This window comes from Crocodylus porosus, unplaced genomic scaffold (genome assembly GCF_001723895.1).
Source record: "Crocodylus porosus isolate Cpor-Errol unplaced genomic scaffold, CroPor_comp1, whole genome shotgun sequence".
Taxonomy (NCBI): Eukaryota; Metazoa; Chordata; order Crocodylia; family Crocodylidae; genus Crocodylus; species Crocodylus porosus.
In genome coordinates, this window is record NW_017728948.1 from 16,785,336 (window position 1) to 16,804,820 (window position 19,485).

The 19,485-nt window shown below is 43.3% G+C and overlaps 1 protein-coding gene across 2 annotated transcripts in view; it reads left to right on the forward strand.

The window, feature by feature from the left end:
• The window catches only part of RGS12 (regulator of G-protein signaling 12), a 159,864-nt gene that overhangs the window by 32,312 nt on the left and 108,067 nt on the right, over positions 1-19,485 (forward strand). For both annotated transcript variants that reach the window (XM_019552849.1, XM_019552848.1), the window contains exon 3: positions 12,206-12,322. In XM_019552849.1, the coding sequence (XP_019408394.1) occupies positions 12,206-12,322 (117 nt within the window). The remainder of the gene's footprint in view (positions 1-12,205; positions 12,323-19,485) is intronic.

A 19,485-nucleotide genomic window follows, 5' to 3' on the forward strand; every position in this document is an offset into this window, starting at 1 on the left:
TGCAAATAGTAGGGAGAAGAAGTTTAAGACAATTTTCTAATACAGGGGTTTTCAGCTGGGGGTATGCATAACCCTGGGGGTATTTTGGCAGGCCCCAGGGGTTATGCAGCAATGGCATGGAGAAGCCGGCTTCCGGTTTCACTGTTGTGCAGGGGCCCCCTGCTTGATTGACCACTGGGGGTACCCTGACCAAAAAAGTTTGAAAACCCCTGCTCTAATAATTAGATTCTATACATGGAGAATTATAACACAGTTATAAATTTTCTGTATATAGACTCCAATTATTGGGGGGTAGGGGGTGGGGGCTGTCTTAGCTTTGGGGAAATACAGTGCCAACTCTGTACATTGGAAGGCTTTGTTGAGATTTAAATGTTGGTGTCTGCATAAGGGTCTCACCTTTTACATTTGCATTAGTACCATGCATTTTTGAGTTTCTTCATACTGAACCCAAGCTAAGTTTGGAGTGCAGACAGTCAAAAGATTCAAGGTGCTTCTTTGTCTATACTGTGATTAGGGTGCTAGACAATAGTGGATTTTCTTTTATCAAAATGTCCAGTGGTTTTCTTTCTTTCTTTTTTTTGTTTGTTTGTTTACATGTTTTTGATGGTTTCATTTTTTGAAAGTGTGCGGGGCACAAGCCAGGCTGCGGCAGTTGCCCCAGTGGGTTCTATCCCCTGATGTTAGTTTGCGAGAGGGAGAGGTGGACTCGTAACGGTTCCAAAACATTTTCTTTTTATTTGATCTCTTTCTTACGCACCACTGATGTAGATGTGGCTGCGCAGGCAGTTATACTTGGTTCAGTCCCAGTTTGGATAAGGGATGAACGAACGACAAAGTCTCTCGCTTACGCACCACCAGTGTGAATGTGGCTGCACGGGTGGATTCTGTCCCGGTTCAGGTAAGAGACGAAAGAACGGAAAACAAAACGATGGATCTCGGTTCAGGTGAGGGACGAACGAGCAAAACAAAACAATGGATCTCGGTTCGGGTGAGGGATGAACGAATGACAAAACGAATGAAAAGCAAAATGATCCGTCCTGGTTCGAATAAGGGATGGATGTAAAACAAAGTGATGGATATCCCGAGAATGAGAACGAACCGATCGGCACACAGTTGCTCCGGAGACAGGAGAAGCTGTGGGAAGCTGGCCAGGCCTACCCACCGAGCGGTGGAAGCTCTGGCTTTTGTTCTAGCTAGCTGACTGAGCGATGGATGCTCTGGCGTCTGCGCACTCTGTCTCTGGGTGGAAAACTCCACCCCAGTCTTTATAGGCCAGATGACAAGCCCAACCTCAAACCCCGATTGGTTACATCTTTCCCGCCAAGATATTGGTGGAGTTTTCCAAAGGGGACGGGGTTTCCCCAGCACGTGGACGGGGCCATACAGCAAAACAAATAAGGGCTTTCCCAGATCGTGAGGAGAGTGCTTGGCGGCATCTGTTGCTGGGTAAGGCTGGAGCGTGACATGCCCCCTTGCCGTCAAGCACTCGACTCAACACACAACTGGGTGTATACGACAACCAATTCAAACAAGGTGCAAAACAAATACAAATTAATGCTTGAGACTACACATAATTAAAAGATTAGCTAAAAACCTCATTGCTAGGATGAACACCTATAAAACAAGCAAAATTATTAACATTAAACGAACAAAGAGTTATCAACGTTAAAATTCAAACATTAAACAGTAACTGTGGTGGGCTCAAGTGGATCCGGGCAAGTCGAGTCACTCCCAATCGCCGAAGCCTAGGGTGGCAGCCAAAGCCTCCTGGCCCTTGTCCCCCAGTCTGCGCAGCTGGCGCTTCGTCAAGCTGCTACAGTGCAAAAGGAAGATGAACATAGCCTGCTCAGGAGGGGATCGGTCGGGTGGTGGCTGGCGAGCTTGGAGTATGCCACCATGGCCTCTCGGGGCTTCATGAGTCGTCCCTCCGAAGCAGACAGTTGGTGGATGATCCTTAGATTTGACGGCGACGTTAGTTCCTCCACTCACTGACAGGGCGCTCGCTTCTCCCCTCGGTCGGAATGTGCCCGTGGGGCTGCCCATCACGCAGCCGAACGCGGCGGGGGTGAGCGAAAACGCCCATTCCTTTTCTCCGGTTGTCAGGGAGAGGTATCCTGACACTTCCGCGTCCCGCGAGCCACCTGCCTGATGGAAGGTTATGTGGGCCCAAAGATTGTCTGGGGTCGTCACAGATCGGCGGCCGCGACCCCATGGGCAGTGGGCATTCAAGCCCACTTGGATTTCATCTCCCTCTGTTGAGGATCCCATCCTCGTCGCCATGCTCTGGTGTCTGTGCGCTCTCTGTCTGGGTGGAAAACTCCACCCCAGTCTTTATAGGCCAGATGACAAGCCCAACCTCAAACCCTGATTGGTTACACCTTTCCCGCCAAGATATTGGCGGGGTTTTCCAAAGGGGATGGGGCTTCCCCAGCACATGGACGAGGCCATACAGCAAAACAAATAGGGGCTTTCCCAGATCGTGGGGAGAGTGCTTGGCGGCATCTGTTGCTGGGTAAGGCTGGAGCATGACAGAAAGCAGCATATTTCCCCCTTGCCCCCCAAAGTGCTCAGGATTCTTCTATGAGAACTTTCTAAGAGGATGGTCAAGCATTAGAACAAACTGCCTAGGGAATTTCTGGCATCTCCATCCCTGGATATTTTTAAGAGACTTGGCTGGGATGGTTTAGTCAGTGGTGATCCTGCTGTGAGCCAGGGGCTGGACTAGATGAGCTCATGTACCTTCCAATCCTATTTTGGTATAGAAGGGATACAAACATCAGTATCTCTTTACAGGACAAGGCTCAGTACAGTAAATTTTAATTTTTTGGAGGCAGAAATAGAATACTGTGTTAGTATATTTTTTGTGCTTGAGGTAAGAGTTGCAAAAATAATGTGAGATCTGGAAAATATATATTATAATGAAAGACTGAGAGAGCTCAATCTGTTTAGTGTACAGAAGAAAAGATTAGGAAGTGAAAAATGTCAAGTTTGTAAAAACTTATCCAGGGAGAAGGTTTATCTATAAGTAGCAACTGAAGTCATAACAAAATTTAGTAGTTGGAAGTTGACACAAAATTAATTCAAAATGGAAAAAGAGTGTAAAGTTACCGTAGTCTTTGGAACAGATTGAAAAGATGTGGAATAAATTTTCTATTACTTGGAGCCTTGAAATCAAAGTGGGGGGTCTGTGATGGGATCCAAGCCCAGAGGTGCTGTTGCAATTCCCCCTGGTGGCAATTCCCTATTGTTTCACCTGTTATACCTTGATGCTATTCAAAAATGGGTTCGGAGACTGCTCCAAGGGCCCAGAGGATCGGCCTTCCTGGCTTTGTCTCCTTTTCTCCGGCTGTGTATCCCTCAGTCTAGATTCATTGGGCCAGACCTCAGCTTCTGGGCCCCCTGGCCCTGATTTTGCCCCTTCTTGGACTCTAGGCTTTGGCCGTTTTGGCCTCAGACTGTCTCTCTTGCCCCTTTCTGGCGTTGGCCCTCTCAGTCTCTGCTACCTGGCTCTTGTGCCCATGCCCCTGGCAGGGCTTAAAGCCTTGGCACACCCCTCGAGCAACCTTGTGGCCTCCTTTCCACCTCTTACAGCCACATATGGTCCCCCATTTTAAACTAGAACAAAAAGGCAAGTATCCGTTTTAAAACAAGACCTCCCTTACTCTGGGTAAAATAAATGGTTAGCTAGCTTTCATCCACTCTAGGGTGGTTTGGTGTCTGCCAGTGTGTCTCCAGCAGTCTCTTTCTCTTGGGAGCCCTGTTCCTTTCAGTGTCCCGGGCCTGATTGCCTACCTTCCTCCAGGCTCTGGATTTGTATGCCCTGGAGTCCTGCTGCCTTGGGTTGAGTGATTCTCTAGTCCCACATAGGTGTTGTCTCCTTGCATCTAATGGGCAGCTTGCTCCTCGTTCTAGTTGAGCCCTGCTGCTTGTAGCCTTTATTCCGTGGCTGTCTGGGAGTTTGCCCTTTTCCTCCAGCTTGTTCTTATGCAGGTACCTGCCTACCTACACCACCAGGCTAGCCTTTGGTGCTACCCTTTTGAGTAACAGGGGCCTTTGGCTCCCTGTTACAGGGTCTTTCTGAAAGTTGTGCTCCTGTTACTACATCTCCATTCTTTCCTTATGGGTCCCAAGTAAGGATACCTGTTCTATTTAGCTGTATAGGAAGGACAAGATAATTGTGGTCTCATATTACCTGTTTAGACAGTCCCCAAGTTGTCAACCCGTTCTCCAGTTATTTAGTTAGATGTAAGAACTGCTTACTGAAATTTATGGCTTTTGTTATGGAGGGATAACACTAGACTATTACAATTGTCCTTTCTGGCTTTAAAGGGCTAACATCTCTACAGTGGCAGTGGTGTTGTCCAGGGAGAACGTGACTGAGTGTATCCTGAATTTGTTAATGCAGCTTCTTTCTTGCCATTGATTTTCCCTACAACTAACTGCTGGTGGCAGTTGGTGACAAGAGGAAATGGCAGTGGGAGAAATGGCAACAGAGGTTGCAATATGGGCCATGCAAGAGTGGCTGATCCTGCTACGGTAGGGTGTTTACCTACAAATTTTGTGGAAAACTGCTAATATGCTCCACAGCTGGAAGTTTGCTGATAAAAGCGTTCTTCATCATGGTGTCTGTTCTCAAACCCTCACTCTCTGGTAAGTTTAAAAGCTCTGGGGATGAGCCTGAAACAACCAAACTGGCCAGTTTCTGGCTCTGGAATGCCTTAACACACCAGCCTGTTCGATGAATGGCACAAGTGGCATGGGTAGCCCCTGTGTGTGGCAGGGAGCAGAAAACACAGGAAGGGAATCAGAGTGGTGGAGGCGCAGGCTAAATTTGTGGCACGTCTGCCAAAAATGTTGACCTCCACTATCTTAGAAGACTCAGATGTGTTGGGCAGGGGAAGAGAATGCTCAGTCCCATCCTTCTTCCCAGGCTCTAATGCTAGGGCAGTATAGACAAAGTCTGAACAGTACTGCCCTCCCTTGATGCAGGCTTGTCTCAAGCTTGTGGTCTAGTTTGCAGGAATACTTCTCCAAGGAATCAAATTTTCTGGGAGAGAGCTGTATGCCAAGGGATGGAGTAATTGTTCCAATCCAGAGGTAAATGGGTTTTGGGGAAAAAATTAAAAATAGTTTATGGATATCTGCACATATCTCTAACTTTCATTTTTTGTACTGCGACTCCTAGAACTTGGTACATATCATATAAGCGCATATTTTTATGAGCACTTTTTCAGAGACATTTGTTCTTGGGAACTCTTCCTCTTGTTTTGTGTATTTTCTCTTTGTACATCTTGCTTTTGTAACGTTCAGTCCCATTTTTAAAACTCTTCTTTCTTTTAATATTACTGCTTGTACTTATTAGAGGACATAAGGCTTTGATTGTGTTTGTCTGTTGAACAAATTCACCAAGAGCTCTGGATAAATAGCTAATATGGTATTTGTAAACATTTCTAGAGTATACAGAGGTTCAAAGAAAGTATACAGTAAAATGTAAAAGGTAAGTTGTGTTCAGTTTTAGTTAAAAAGATTATGATGCTTGATAAAGGCACTTACTGGAATACATCAGAATCAGCTGAGGCGTCTTCTTTGCTCAGAATTTCTTTAAACAGATTGGAGCAGACTTTTTGCAAAAGTGTTTGGTTTCATTTGGTTGTGAATAATTGATAGGAACTTTTTTTTTTTAGGACTTCATCAGCTGACTGACTCCTTTTTCTCTCTTTCCTGTACTTAAGCACCAAATTAGAATATCCTCTTGACCCAGCTTCCCTCTCTCTCTTATTTTGTCAGTGAAAAATGTCCTCCTTCTAATATGGCATCCTTTTCCACTCATTTTTTTAGCAAGTTAATGTAAGTCAGCTATATTGAAGCTATATCTTATTTTCTTTTCATCCACTCCCCTTTCAGTCCAGCCCTTTGCTACCTTATCTTAGTGTTTTGCAGCCTTGTTTCATAATGCTCAGTCCTCACTCATTCCTCGTTTGCTGCAGTGTCTCTTGTATAGCCCCAGTATTGATGACATGCTGCTCCCAAAAGCCCCATCATTTTGTGTATTTCTACATGCACCTTTCCCTGAACTGATACAGCCATCTACAGACTGCTGCTAACCCACTTTTTCACCAATTTTGTTTGTAATGCTTTGACATTAGTGTAATTTAGTTCACACACCTGTTTGCAAGGTCAGGTAATCATGTAAAAATGTTTCCCATAAAGCTATTTCATATTTGAAAGAAAAGTATGATTATATTTTGAGCAGTGCTTATTTTCAAGTCAGTAAATCTTCACTTGACAATTCCTGTTGGCCATAGAAGATAATTTGAACCAATTGCCAAACATTTTCGTTTGATTGTACCGGCTTTCTATATGTTAACTTCTTAGAGCTGCAGTAGTAGTCTATTTTTTGTGTGCCAATTTATAAATAAAGAATGAAAACAGGGCTTGGGATATTATAACACTTTTGTATGCCTTTGTCTTCCTGTGTGATGTCTCCTTTTTTCCTCTGCTGCCACAGCATAAAAAGATTAAGCCTTTCAGAGAGATCTCATGTTACACCTTCCCCATGACACTTAGTACTGAGAATGCAAATACTTGTGTTGCAAACTTTGGGTATTTCCACTGCTGTAGTACTTGCCTTTCATTACTCAGCTGATTCGCATATATCTAGGCAGACTTTGTTAGGAACTCATCACAAGAGACAGACCTTTAATAGTATTTCACAATACCCGATTTCTGACTTTTCAGAGAGTGTTTAGTTTGTCTACCATCCTAGAGCTTGGTTTCAGGAATTTGGTCTTCCTTCTTAGAATTATTTTATACCACCCATCTTTTCTTGTGGTTCTGCTTCTTTGGTCTCACAGTAGTAAGTTTCAGGAAGGGAGTTCATATGGTAGATGGTACAAGAGTTGATAGGCAATCTTCACCAAAAGGAAAAAGGTTTAGGTAGCAAAAAAAAAGTTTTTAGTACATTTGTTAGCCAGATGGCAGTATGTTACTTTGGAAAACACTTTCAGCTGTAGTGTTTTTTCTGTAACTGCTTATAGTATAATGAGGGTAGGCAGAACTGTGACATCCTCCCTACAATTCCTCTAGCTATAGACTTGAATGCTTACAGGTATGTTATCTTTAGGATCACACACAAATCTTTGGTTGTAATTAGCTGCAGTTGTTCCTTTGTTTGTTTCTTTGTGTGTAGGTAAGATAAACAGATTTCCATCTCATGTCTTCCTTACAGAATGAAAGTCCAGTTAGGGAGTAAATCATTGCAAGGATATGACAGGCAGGTAGGGAGGAAGACTTCAGCAACAACTTAATGAGACACAAAATATTTGGAGGAGATAAACAGCTGTCTGCCTTTAGTGAAGCTTTCGGGTTCAGTCAGCTCTCCAGAGCATCTCTTGCTTTCCACTCAGTATAAGGGAAAGACCCTCACTGGCTGAGAGGTGGTTTATACGTACAATTTTAAAACTGTTGTACATTGTGCAAATGAGCTAGGCAAATGTTTAAACTTTAACGGGTTTCCACAGATTTTATAAGCACTTCTCTGGCACTGTTTTAGTCTCATTGTGGATGTGGTTGTATTTTCCATGTTTGCTGTTATGTGATGGCTGTGTGTCCTCCAAGTGCTAGATATTTATTTTTGGATCAGTGTGTCAGAAAACCTCAAATGAATTTTTGATTGGGAAATAGCTTCCTATTTTTGTTTGTATTCCTATATAGTTCTAATTGTGGTTTTTTCATACTCCTTATGCTGTGCTTGTTCTTTTATTGACTTTAAATAAGCCCTTTTAAATTTTAAACTGGGCCATTGACATGTGCTTAATATCTGGAGTTAATGATTCTGAAAGCAGTCTAGAATCTTCTTTCACTTAGAATGTAACTGGAGTTGTCTTAAGACGGTGGTCTTCAACCTTTTTAAGGTGAAGATCATTTTTTGAAGAAAAGGGCAACCCAGGATCTACCATACCACCTCCTCTCTCCCCCCTCACCCAGCAGATCAGTCTGTGGGGAAAGGGAGGGGGCAGATTGAGGACCCCACGGTGAGGGTGGGAGTGGGGCAGGGGTGTGTGGGGCCCTGGCCGGGCTGCGTGGTGGGAGGGTTTTTGGGGCTCTGGACTGTGAGTTTCTGCCATCCTGGTTCTTTCTCCCCCTGCCCCACCCCAATTCCAGCCAGGCAGAGCTGCATCCTTCCTGGCTCAGAGCTGCAGCAGGGCTGGAGTGGTTAGCAGCTGGGAGCCCAGGGCAAGCAGGTTCTCCCCTAGGCTGTCGGTGTCTCTGGGACTCTTCTTTGCCCTGTGACGTGGTTCTTTCTGCTCTGCCAAGGGAAAGTGGGTCTTGGCTGGAGCCCGGCTCTTGGAAGCAGAGTAGGGGAGGATGGAACGTGGAACCTGGCAGGGTCCCTCACACCCTACTCTGCCCCCCCCCAAGCTCTGTACTTCTACCGCCTCCCTGAGCATGGGCACTGCTGCCAGCCCCAGTCCCATGCTCTGTGCTCCATCCCAGCTGCAGCTCCCTCTCCTACTGCCCTGCCCCTGCTGCTTCCCTGCCTGGTGCCTGGAGCAAGCAGGATGCCGGGGAGGCCAAGCAGGTCTCCTGGCAGCGGCAGCAGCATCTCTGCCTGGAAGCCACATGCTGGCTTGGCTGGGCCATTCTGCCCACAAAGGTGGGAACAAAGAGCGTGGGCTGAGCAGGGTACTATTAGTTGGTGGGCACCTGCGGGCTGGATGAAATTGCCTGGTGAACTGGATGCGGCCTGCGGGCTGTATTTCTGTAGTTGGTAGTGGCATAATTGAAAAGTAGCCAAGCTTTCTGATTACAGAGATGTACATGTGCACACATGCATGTGTGTATGTAAAATATAGGAAGAACACTGAGAGTATAGACAAACTGACAAATTACAGCAAGTTGATGCGGGATAAATACCTGCCCACTTTAACCACTCTTCCGTAATGGCTTATGAGCTACTGCACAGTAAGGGAAAGGATGCAAACTGTTACCAGGAAACAGCTGATACATGTTACGTCAGAGGACAGGAGAACAGGCTTTATGCTAGGTTGTTGAGAGCTATGGGACTCTTCAGCCTGGAAAAGCGCAGGCTCAGGGGGGACCTGGTGGCTGCCTATAAGTATATAATGGGTGTACATCACGAACTAGGGGAGCACCTGTTCACTAGAGCACCCCAAGGGATGACAAGGTCAAACGGTCACAAACTCCTCCAAGACCATTTCAGGCTGGATATAAGGAAGAACTTCTTTACAGTCCAAGCCCCCAGGGCCTGGAACAGATTGCTGCCAGAGGTACTGTAAGCACCTACCCTAGACTCTTTTAAGAGACATTTGGAAGTTTATCTTGCTGGGATATTTTGGCCCTGGCTGACTTCCTGCCCCTGGGGCAGGGGGCTGGACTCGGTGATCTCCTGAAGTGCTTCCCAGCCCTAATGTCTATGAAATCTATGAAGTCCTTACCTTTTTAAAATTTGCTATTATTTGTTCTTTTGTCCATTCTCTCCGTGTACTGGGAATAAACCACTGTTCCAATCTATTGTATGCTAATAGCAGTGGATCCTTCTGAATTTAACATGGGGTCCACTCCTTACCAAAGATTGCTTCAGAGTCAAACTTTCATTTAAATGAAGAGAAATTATTCTAAACCTTGAGATTCCAAGCAGCCTTAAAATAGAAACCAAATGTAAACTAATGTGATGATATTTGCTTACATCTACAAATAACTTGAAAAATATCTCTGAAAGTTACGCGCTGTCCTGTTCGTGGATGCTAACTTTGAAACCTAAGGGCTACAAGAGCTAGGTTAGACATTAGGAAAAGCTTTCTCACCAGGAGGGTAGTAAAGCACTGGAACAGGTTACCCAGAGAGGTGGTAGAATCTTCATCCCTTGGAAGTTTTTAAGACCCAGGTAGACAAAACCTTGGCTGGGATGATCTATTTGGGGCTGGTCCTGCTCTGAGCAGGGGGTTGGACTAGATGATCTCCTGAGGTCCCTTCCAACCCTAATTTTCTATGATTCTACCACTTGAATAGCCTCAATTTTTTGTTGATCATTTTAAGCAGAAATGTCTGGTTCATATAATCCTCCTACAGTCCAAAGTGGTCCCACAGGTTACACACCTCCGTAGTCTGCTTTACAGTTGCCAAATATCTGGCTTCTTCCTGGTAACCTTTCCAGCACAGTTCTTCTTTATCTGTAGAAGAAAATTGTTGCTGTACTAAAAACTCAAAATGTGTGTGCAGGGAGTGGAAAAAATTGAATATAAGCCTACCAGTTCTACTGCATCATTTGTTTTCATGTCAGGTTAAGCATCCTCATTATCTAATATTTCCCTGAAATACCAAAGGAGTTCCAGTCTGTTGCAGAGGTATGCCAAGGAAAGTAGTGGGGTTTGCTGCAAAAACTGGGTTCAGATTCCTGTTTGGTATATTAGGCTTCGGTATTTGTAAAGCATTCTTGTAGGAGTCAGTGGTAAATATGGTTCATTTGGGTGAATTTGTATATTTTTAAAGGGCTGTATTGAATACATATGGGTAAACAAACAGCAAGATATTACATTTTTTCAGTAAAGATGTCAGATAAATCCTCTTATGTAACAGTGAGAAGGCTGCATAATGTGCTAGCTGTTTTTCTCTACTTTGTACAATAAGCTGTTAACATCTAATTATAAAAATGTAGAATTATGTTTGTTTAGTTACTTAATGTGACATGTATAGACTTTTGAGCAAAGACTAACAAAATGCTTAGAAGATATTTTAGAGTTGGAAACAGTGAGTCCTAACACTAGAAAGAAAAAATAAAAATATAAGTAATAGAGATTTGCCATATCAAAGCCAAAAGATTCCTGTCCTACTGAGGAAGGTGCAGAAATGAAATAAAGGAAAGCTTCAATATGGTAGAGTCCATCATCTGTTATAGGGAAAAGGAATATTTAAAGGTATGTATTGGGGAAGGAATTCAAGATGTATAAAACAACACAAATACAGTGACCCTTCTAAACTTGGGTGATGTAGTGAGGGAACAGAGAAGAGGTTCAGACTTTGGATAAATTGAGCTGCATATACTGTTTGAGGAAGGTAGTGTGGAACATACTTATAGGGCATTAAAAACCCAGAACTCCATTTGATTTTGTTTTGTAGGTGCATACGATACTAGTTACGATGGTCAAATAAAAGAGTACTCTGGCAACTTCCTTATATACTTCCTCTAATTTAGAAAGTTGGAATTTATGGGTGTAAACTTGAGTACTGAGAATATCAGTACTCAAGTGGGGAGTGTTTAACATGCAGGCGGGGGCTGGGTAAGATGGATTCTAGGTTTGAAGCATTGTATAGAGACCATGGTTTACTATTCTCTAGTCATGACAGCAAAGTTCTAGGATTGTCTTGTGTTTTTCTTCTAATCACGGTAAAACTCTTGTTGACTACTCATTTTTGTAAACTCATTCCTTTCTAAGTGTTTGCCTTAGGCTGGAAAAAGTATGTTCATGACATTAATTTAATGATTAGTAGATATTTTCAAAGGCACAAAGGAGACCAGCCAGCTCCCACCGAAACTGAGTGCCTAACTCTATTTGTGCCCTTAGAAATTTCTGCTCCCTCCCTCCCTCCTGGTGCTATGAGGATGTAAGAACATACTGGATCAGACCAGTATTCCTGTCTCTGACAGTGACAGAAGTGGATGCTTTAGGGAGAGCATTGAATCAGGTATATTTAGAGTAGCGATTTCTCAAACCTTTTAGACTTGAGGCGCCCTTCCGTATTTTTTGTGAATTGAATGGCACACAATTTAATGAACCAACATATATCACAGTGCTTACGTCGTTGCAGAGGGGCTGGGCAGTGTATGTGGGGGATCCTTCAGGTAGGGAAAAGCCTGAGGTTGTGTTCTCTACTTAGCTTACCTCCTCACATTTTGTGGCACCTGTTAAAGGATCTGGTGGCACCCTGATTGAGAACCACTGATCTAGAGTGATCTATCATCTTATATTCACTACCCCCCATGGCATCCACCATTATTGGTTTAGTGATGCTGATGCTGGAGGAAACACCTCCCATTGTTCTGTATAATTGAACAGATGTAAAATTGGATAAAAGGAGAACACCTCTGAAAATTCGTTGCTGCATCTGAAGATTTGTCCCAGGTAAGTAAAGTACTAAAATTGAATACAAGTAAAAATAATTTTCTATTTTCTATTGTCTTTAGGGTGCAAAGTTTGGGCATTCAGTTGGATTAGCTCAGGCCCCTCAACGTTCTTCTGTTCGGAGATCATTTGGAAGATCTAAGCGATTTAGCATTACCCGTTCACTGGATGATCTTGAGGTAATTTTAATTTTCAAGTTCTGTGTAAAATTTCTATCACATAGGAATAGTGTAGCAATTTTCCCAAATACATAAGATGGTTGGAAGCAATGACTGGAATAAATTTAACTGATGGTTGGAATAAAGTAACTAATTTGAAATTGGTATGTGTGTAAGCTACAGGTTTCAGTTGTGACCTTAGTTTTTTCAGAATTTTTTGAGAACTTGAGTTAATGCTCCTAGTGGTCATTCTTTCCATGTGTAGCATATCTGGCTGTGAGGGTGGCTGTGATACTCCCTGATGGCCAAGCAACACCTGCCTCACTCTGGTTTTTCCTCCCTTTTTTAACTCACCTGTTGTGCCTTGATGGAATTATAGTATTGCAGGAGGCTGCCCCAGGGTCCCAGAATGCTACAGTCCCTCAACTACCTTGTGCTCCATGTACCTGACCAGTACCAGTCTTGCCCTCAGGCACTAAATTGTCCTAGGGACATTAATCTTGGCCCACTATATCACCCCTATAGCCACAATCTGGTCCTCCAGTGTAGAAACTTAAATATAACACACAAGCAAACTGCTTCCCAAACCTTATCTTAATCCTCACTATGGGCCAAAGCCCCACCCCAAGCCGTACGTCCACTTCAGTTGCCCCATCTAGCTCCCTGGGTAGCCTGGCTGTCCATCGGTGTTTCCTGAAGCCCCTCTCTCCCTGGAGCTGCTTCTTGCACAGCATACAGGGCCAGACTGCCCACTTTGCTTCTGGCCCTGGGTATATATGTCTCTAAGCCCCACCCCTCCCGGTCATGAGGCTTGGTCTGGGGCAGCTTCCTGCAATACTATGCATTCTCTACTTAAAGTGACAGAAGCCTCTGGCTCCCTGTCATGCCATGTGAAACATTGCTGGGTTTTTGGTTGTAGCCGTGTTGGTCTAAGAATATAGGGAGGCAAGTTTTTTTGAGTAGATGTGATGTATTTTATTAGACCAACTGAGTAGTTGGGGGGAAAAAGGGTTCTTAGCAAGCCTTTGGGCACAGTCACCCTTCTTCAGGCTTAGGGAGTCTCTGCTATTCTCAGAGTCCAGGAAATGAGAGAAGCTAAAAGTGTGACAGGATGTCAGTGAGAATGTAAATAGGTCACAATTAGAAAGACAAAAGGTAAAACAGAGGGGAGGGGGAAGAAAGCAGGGGAAAAAAAGCTGAAGAGAAACATTACAGTGATAGACTACAGGGTGGAAAAGAAGCTGTCAGTGAAAAATAATAGTTGGAGGTCAAGAAAACAAGTATGAGAGGAGCTCAAAGTGTGAGAGGATGTAAATATAAAAAAGTAGATTTGAGAAACAAAAGGTAAAGCAGAGAAGGGAGGGGGAAGAAAGCAGGGGGAAAAAGGCCAAAGGGAAACATTACAGTGGTAAATATACAGGGTAAGAAAGGCTCTCAATGAAGAAGGAAATAGTAGGAAATCAGGGAGACAAAGGGCAGGAAAGTAGGGAAAGGGAAAAAAGGTGGGGGGAAAAGAAGAATGTAAGAGGTTAGGTCAAGCAGGTACCTATTGAATCAGATGTCAGGCAGGTTGTAATGTGTCATCAAACCAATGTCTATGTTGAATTAGAAGTTGGTCTAATAAAAGATACCAGATTCACTCAAAGAACCTTGTCTACCTATGTCCTTAGATAAACATGGCTACAACCTACACCCCTGTATATTGAGTCCAGGACTTTTTGTATGCCGTAGATTTATGAAATGAAGTTTGTAGGCTCATCTACAAAAGGTGTTTTGTAAGTTCCCTTTGAGGATTAGAATTGAGAGATCAGAGAAGTTGTGATGGTCTTGTGAGAAGTGTGCCTCCACAGGTAGTTGGGTATTCTTGTCTTTGATGGATTTTCAGTGTGTGTTCATTTTGGTGCACTGTTCTTGTTTGGTTTTTCCAACATATTTCCCATCAGGGCATTTGGTGCACTGGATGAGATGTATAACACTTCTGGAGATGCAGCTGTAAGATCCAGGAATGGTGATGGTTCTATTGTAGGGTATAGTAGGCCATGTGAAACATTGACTTCTTTTGACTCATCACTGCCTACCAAGACCTCTAAAGTACACATGACTTGATTAAATGTACGAACTAATTGCTTAGTCATATATTTTTACTAGTCTGTTTCGGTTCAACAGAGAGTCATTTGACCAGTGCTCTTGATCCTGAGAGTGAAATATGTATATGTCTTGATATGTGCCCAGTTTCTATGCGTAACTTAGTAAATAGTATAACTTACTGAACAGGCATAATTTGCCATCTAAAAAATACATATTATCATCTCCTTTATTGTTATTGGCTGAATAAAGCAAATGCCTAAGTCAACTTTGGCATGTAATACAGTAACTTTGAGTCTTGGTTTTTGATCAGATTTTGGGGAACATTTTAGGCCAACTTGTTGATTTTGATTAAAATCAGAAAACTAGAATCCATTTGAATTTTAAATTAAATGTTCCTTGCTGAGCGGGAAAATGAAGAGGATAGTGAGGAAACTTTCATTCCTCCTTCCTAGTATGCTGCTTCCCCCATGCCTGTTCCATGGTGAGGGGAGAGAGAGAAGCAGGCAGCAATAGCTGTGTTCCTGTTTCTTTAAATCTGAGTAAAAACGATAGTTTGGGAGTGGGGTAGGGAAGAAAGTGGTGGTCTGGGAGGGGAGAAGGGAGCAAGGTCACAAGTATCTATAGGATGGGATGGGGGGAAGGGTGTCATGGGGAGCATATAGAACCCTAGGGATCATGGGAGGAAATGTTAGAGTCTGTTACAAAGAGAGGAAGATGGGATCATGTTCAGGCAGAATGGAGGGATACAAGGAGCCCTTAGTGTGTGATGAGCTTGTTTTACAGAAGCAATGAACTATGCAACTCTCCAGTGTAAAATGAATAATTTTGTTATTTCATCATTATTTTAAGCGGGGAGAAAGTAAATGTTCCTCACTGAGAACCATTTTCATGTTCTCATCTGAAGTCTTAAAATAAAGCAATTTATCCAGCTGTACTAAAGTACCTGATAAGTTGTCTCAAGGACTAGAAATACTTTTTTTATTTGATTTTTAGCACATATTCTGAACTTGAGAATGGTAGATTATCTTTACATTTTAGTAAGCAAAACAAAATCTTCTAGGGGGAAACAAAAACTGATTAGGAATTGTCTGACTAAAATTGGTTTTGATTATAAATGCTAATTCAGAAATCAAATTGAATCAACACTTTTCATGGCAGTGTGTGTTCCAGTTCTTAAAAGGATGGAATTGCTGGCTAAAACGAGAGATATGCTGATAGATGGACTCCAGAGGAGATTGTTGTTTAGGATACTTACATGGGTGGTAGGAACTCATCTCCTTCCAATTTAAATCTACGGAGGCTTAGTTGTCTGATGGTCCAGCGGGTGTTGTACCATCGGGTGTTAACCACCATACTATTGGCTGTTTTGGGGGTGGATCTCTCTCTCCCTTAGGAACTTTTTTTAGTTTGCATAATCATTCTGTTTTCCTCCATCCCAGGTAGGTGCCATAACTGCTGGGCTAAAAAGTCAATCTCTTGCTCTCTGGCCTAATGAATATTCAGTTATTTATGCAAAGTAGAACAGCTCCAGCAGGAAAAAATGAAAAACACCACACCCAGATTATCCAATAGCTTGCTGGTTAGGGAATTCATCTGAAAATGTTGGACACTGCAGTGCAAATCTCTGAGCTCCATTAGGCAAGTAAAGACTTTGTCTTTTGCTTTCCCGTATCCTTGATGGGTGCCCTGACTGATCACTTGGCAATTGACTCTGGGGGTAGGTTGGCCTCCTTGTCTTTCACCTTGAAAGTTATTGGTTTTATCCCTGTGCAGAACAGCAACATTTTTGAGACCTACCAAGCTCTTTTTTCAAAGACTGAATGAGAGAAATATCCATCCAGAAGGTAATTCACTTTAAAACCATGTAAGTGAATGACAACTAAGTGTTTAGAATGGAAATGTCCAGTTCTAACTATAGCCTTGCTACTGCTGCTCTATAATTTGGTATTTGATTGTACAAACACGGCTATTTCTAGTATAATACAATATAATGTTGTCAGAACACGTTTAGAATATTTCAGAGCAGACTTGCTGGAAGGGGAGACAACAATACCAGGAAATTCTTAGAGGCTCCACCTTTGAATAATGACCATGAGCATAATATGGAAGTTAGTCACTTGTTTTGGACTCGCATCCCTGTCTTTAAGCAGAACGGATGTGTTGATGTTTTAAACATTAGTTTTGAAATGGGTAAACTGCCTCATCTGTCCATTTTATGGGTTCAAATCTTAATAGCATCGGCTCAAGTATTTAGTACGAAACAGCAGAAATCAAATTGTATATAATATTTTGTACATGGGTATTTTTAAATTTAATTAATTCCTCTCAAAGGTCCCAATAGAAATACTTTATTCATCTGAGTATGAGTTTGCCTCACAATTTCTGGGCAACATTTTCTTGCTGTGTCATTACATTCTGTGCTCTGTATCCTGTGTTAATGTCATGTAATTAATGTCTGTCTGTTATGTGCCATGAAGTTGCATGGTTCCTTTGAGATTCCTTTTTTTTTTTGAGGGGGCTTCTTAAATATAAAATATTTTTGTATACATACTACTGTAAGAAACAAAAACAACTGGCATTTGATAATATTTTACTTCTTTTAGATATAGAGCTTAAAAGATGAATAAACTGTATCCTTATGAGGCTAGAATAACTGCATAACCATACAGCTATCACTCCTAGACAATTTCCCTTTACTTGCAGGAGGTTTATACCGATGAAAGTTAAAATCTAAGCAGTTTCAGCTTTCATAGAATCATAGGGCTGGAAGGGACCCTGAAGGATCATCAAGTCCAACTGACTGCATGAGCAGGAAAGACATCTGGGGTCAGACATCCTCAGTCCAGTCTTCTCTTGAAGACCTCTAGGGTAGATGATTGCACCACCTCTGGGGGAGCTTGTTTCCATAGTTTGGTCACCCTAGTAGTAAAGAAGTTTTTCCTAATGTTTAGCCTGAAACTCTCTCCAGGAGTTTGTGGCCGTTGTTTCTAATTTTCCCCCAGGGTGCCCTGGTGAACAGTTGTTCACCCAGCCCCGATGCACACCTCTGATATAGAGGTAAGCTGCAATCAGGTCCCCTGTCAGCCTTCTTTTATTTAGGCTAAAGAGTCTGAGATCCCTCAGCCTCACTTCGTATGGGTTGCAGTGCAAGTCCCTGATCATACAGGTGGCCCTTCTCTGGACACTCTTGAGCTTTAGCACATCCCTGTTGAAGTGCGGTGCCCAGAACTGGATGCAATACTCCAGCTGCGGCCACAGCAATGATGAGTAAAGCGTGAGAATCACTTCTTTGGATTTACTGGAGATGCATTAATTGATGCATGCCAGAGTTTTATTGGCTCTAGCGACTTCTGCATTGCATTGCCGGCTCATGTTCATGCTGGGGTCTGTTGCTACCCCCAGATCCCTTTCATTTGTCATGCTAGTCAGGTTAGCGATGCCCACCCTGTAGGTGTGCTGGGGGTTCTTTCTTCGCAGATGCAGCACTTTGCATTTCTCTACATTGAACCTTATCTGGTTCCTCCGTTCTGCCCAACATACCAGCCTGTCTAGGTCTGCTTGTATCTGCAGCCTATCTGTGGCTGTGTCCACACAGCCCTATATCTTGGTGTCATCCACAAACTTGGCCAATGGGCTTTTCATCCCCTAAGCCAGGTTGATGATGAAGATACTGAACAGCACAGAGCCAAGTCCTGACCCCTGGGGTACGCTGCTGTTCACATCCCGCCAGGATGACAGCGATCCATTCATTTGGACTGTCTGTGTCCTACCTCGCAACCAGTTTCGTATCCACTTGATGGTCCTGCAGTTGAGCCCAATATCTTCCAGTTTTCTGATCAGTACCTTGTGGGATAACAGGTCAAAGGCTTTCTGGAAGTCGAAGTATATGATGTCAATCGCTTTTCTCTCATCCAGGTGACAAGTCACCTGATCATAGAAAGAAGTGAGGTTGGTCAGACAAGGCCTGCCCATGACAAAGCCATGCTGGCTGTCATTCAGTGTCATGCCTTCTGCAAGTTTGTCACATATAGCCTTTTTGATGAAAGGATTTTCCCTGAAATAGAAGTTAAGCTGATTGACCTGTAGTTTCCCCAGTCTTCATGCTTCCCCTTCTTGAAGATGGGTACAACACTGGCCCTTTTCCAGTCCTCTGGGATTTCTCCAGAGGCTCATGAATTTTGCAAGACCTTTGCCAGGGGCTCAGCAATTGCTTCGGCCGACTCTTGCAGCACTCTTGGGGTGGGATTCATTCGGTCCTGCTGATTTATATACGTCTGATTTCTTTAATTGATCATACACCAGTTCTATGACAGTGGTGGGAATGGTGTCAGTCCCGTCCTGCTTGTTCTTTGCCCTACCTGGCACGTTGTTCCCCTTTGTCTTGTGCAAGACCAAGGCAAAGTAGTCATTTAGGACTTCCGTTTTTTCCTGAGTGGTTGTGACCAGGTATCCTGAGGCATTGAGCAGTGGCTGCACATTCCCATTAGTTTTCCTTTTTCTCCCTATGTAGCTAAGGAAGGACTTCTTGTTGTCCTTGATTCTTGTAGCTAGTTTTAGTTCGGTTTCTGCCTTAGCTTGCCTAATCTGTTTTCTACAAGTAGTCTTCCTTAGAGGCTGTCCCAAGCTCCCATTGCTTGTATGCCTCTTCCTTTTTCTGTAGGAGGGCTGCAACTTCCCTGCTTAGCCAAGAGGAGTTTTTGACTCATCTGCTACTTTTTCTCCATAAGGGAATGGATATTCTCTAAGCCTTAAGGATTGTATCCTTAAGAACAACCATTCTTTTCATGCTCCCTTTACCTGTGGTCCTTGGTCTCTCAGGGCATTCTCTACTAGTGACCTGAGCTTATTAAAATTTGCGTTTTTGAAGTCTAAGACTTTGAGCTTGGTATCTGTTTTGTCAGCCTTGTGATGGACCATAAATGTAATTATTTCATGGTCACTATCACCTAGATTTCATAGACATGTGGGCTGGAAGGGACCCTGAAGGATCATTGAGTCCAGCCCCCTGCCCCAGGGGCAGGAAGTCAGCAGGGATCATAGGATCCCAGCAAGATAAACATCCAAATGTATCTTGAAGGCATTCAAAATGGGTGCTT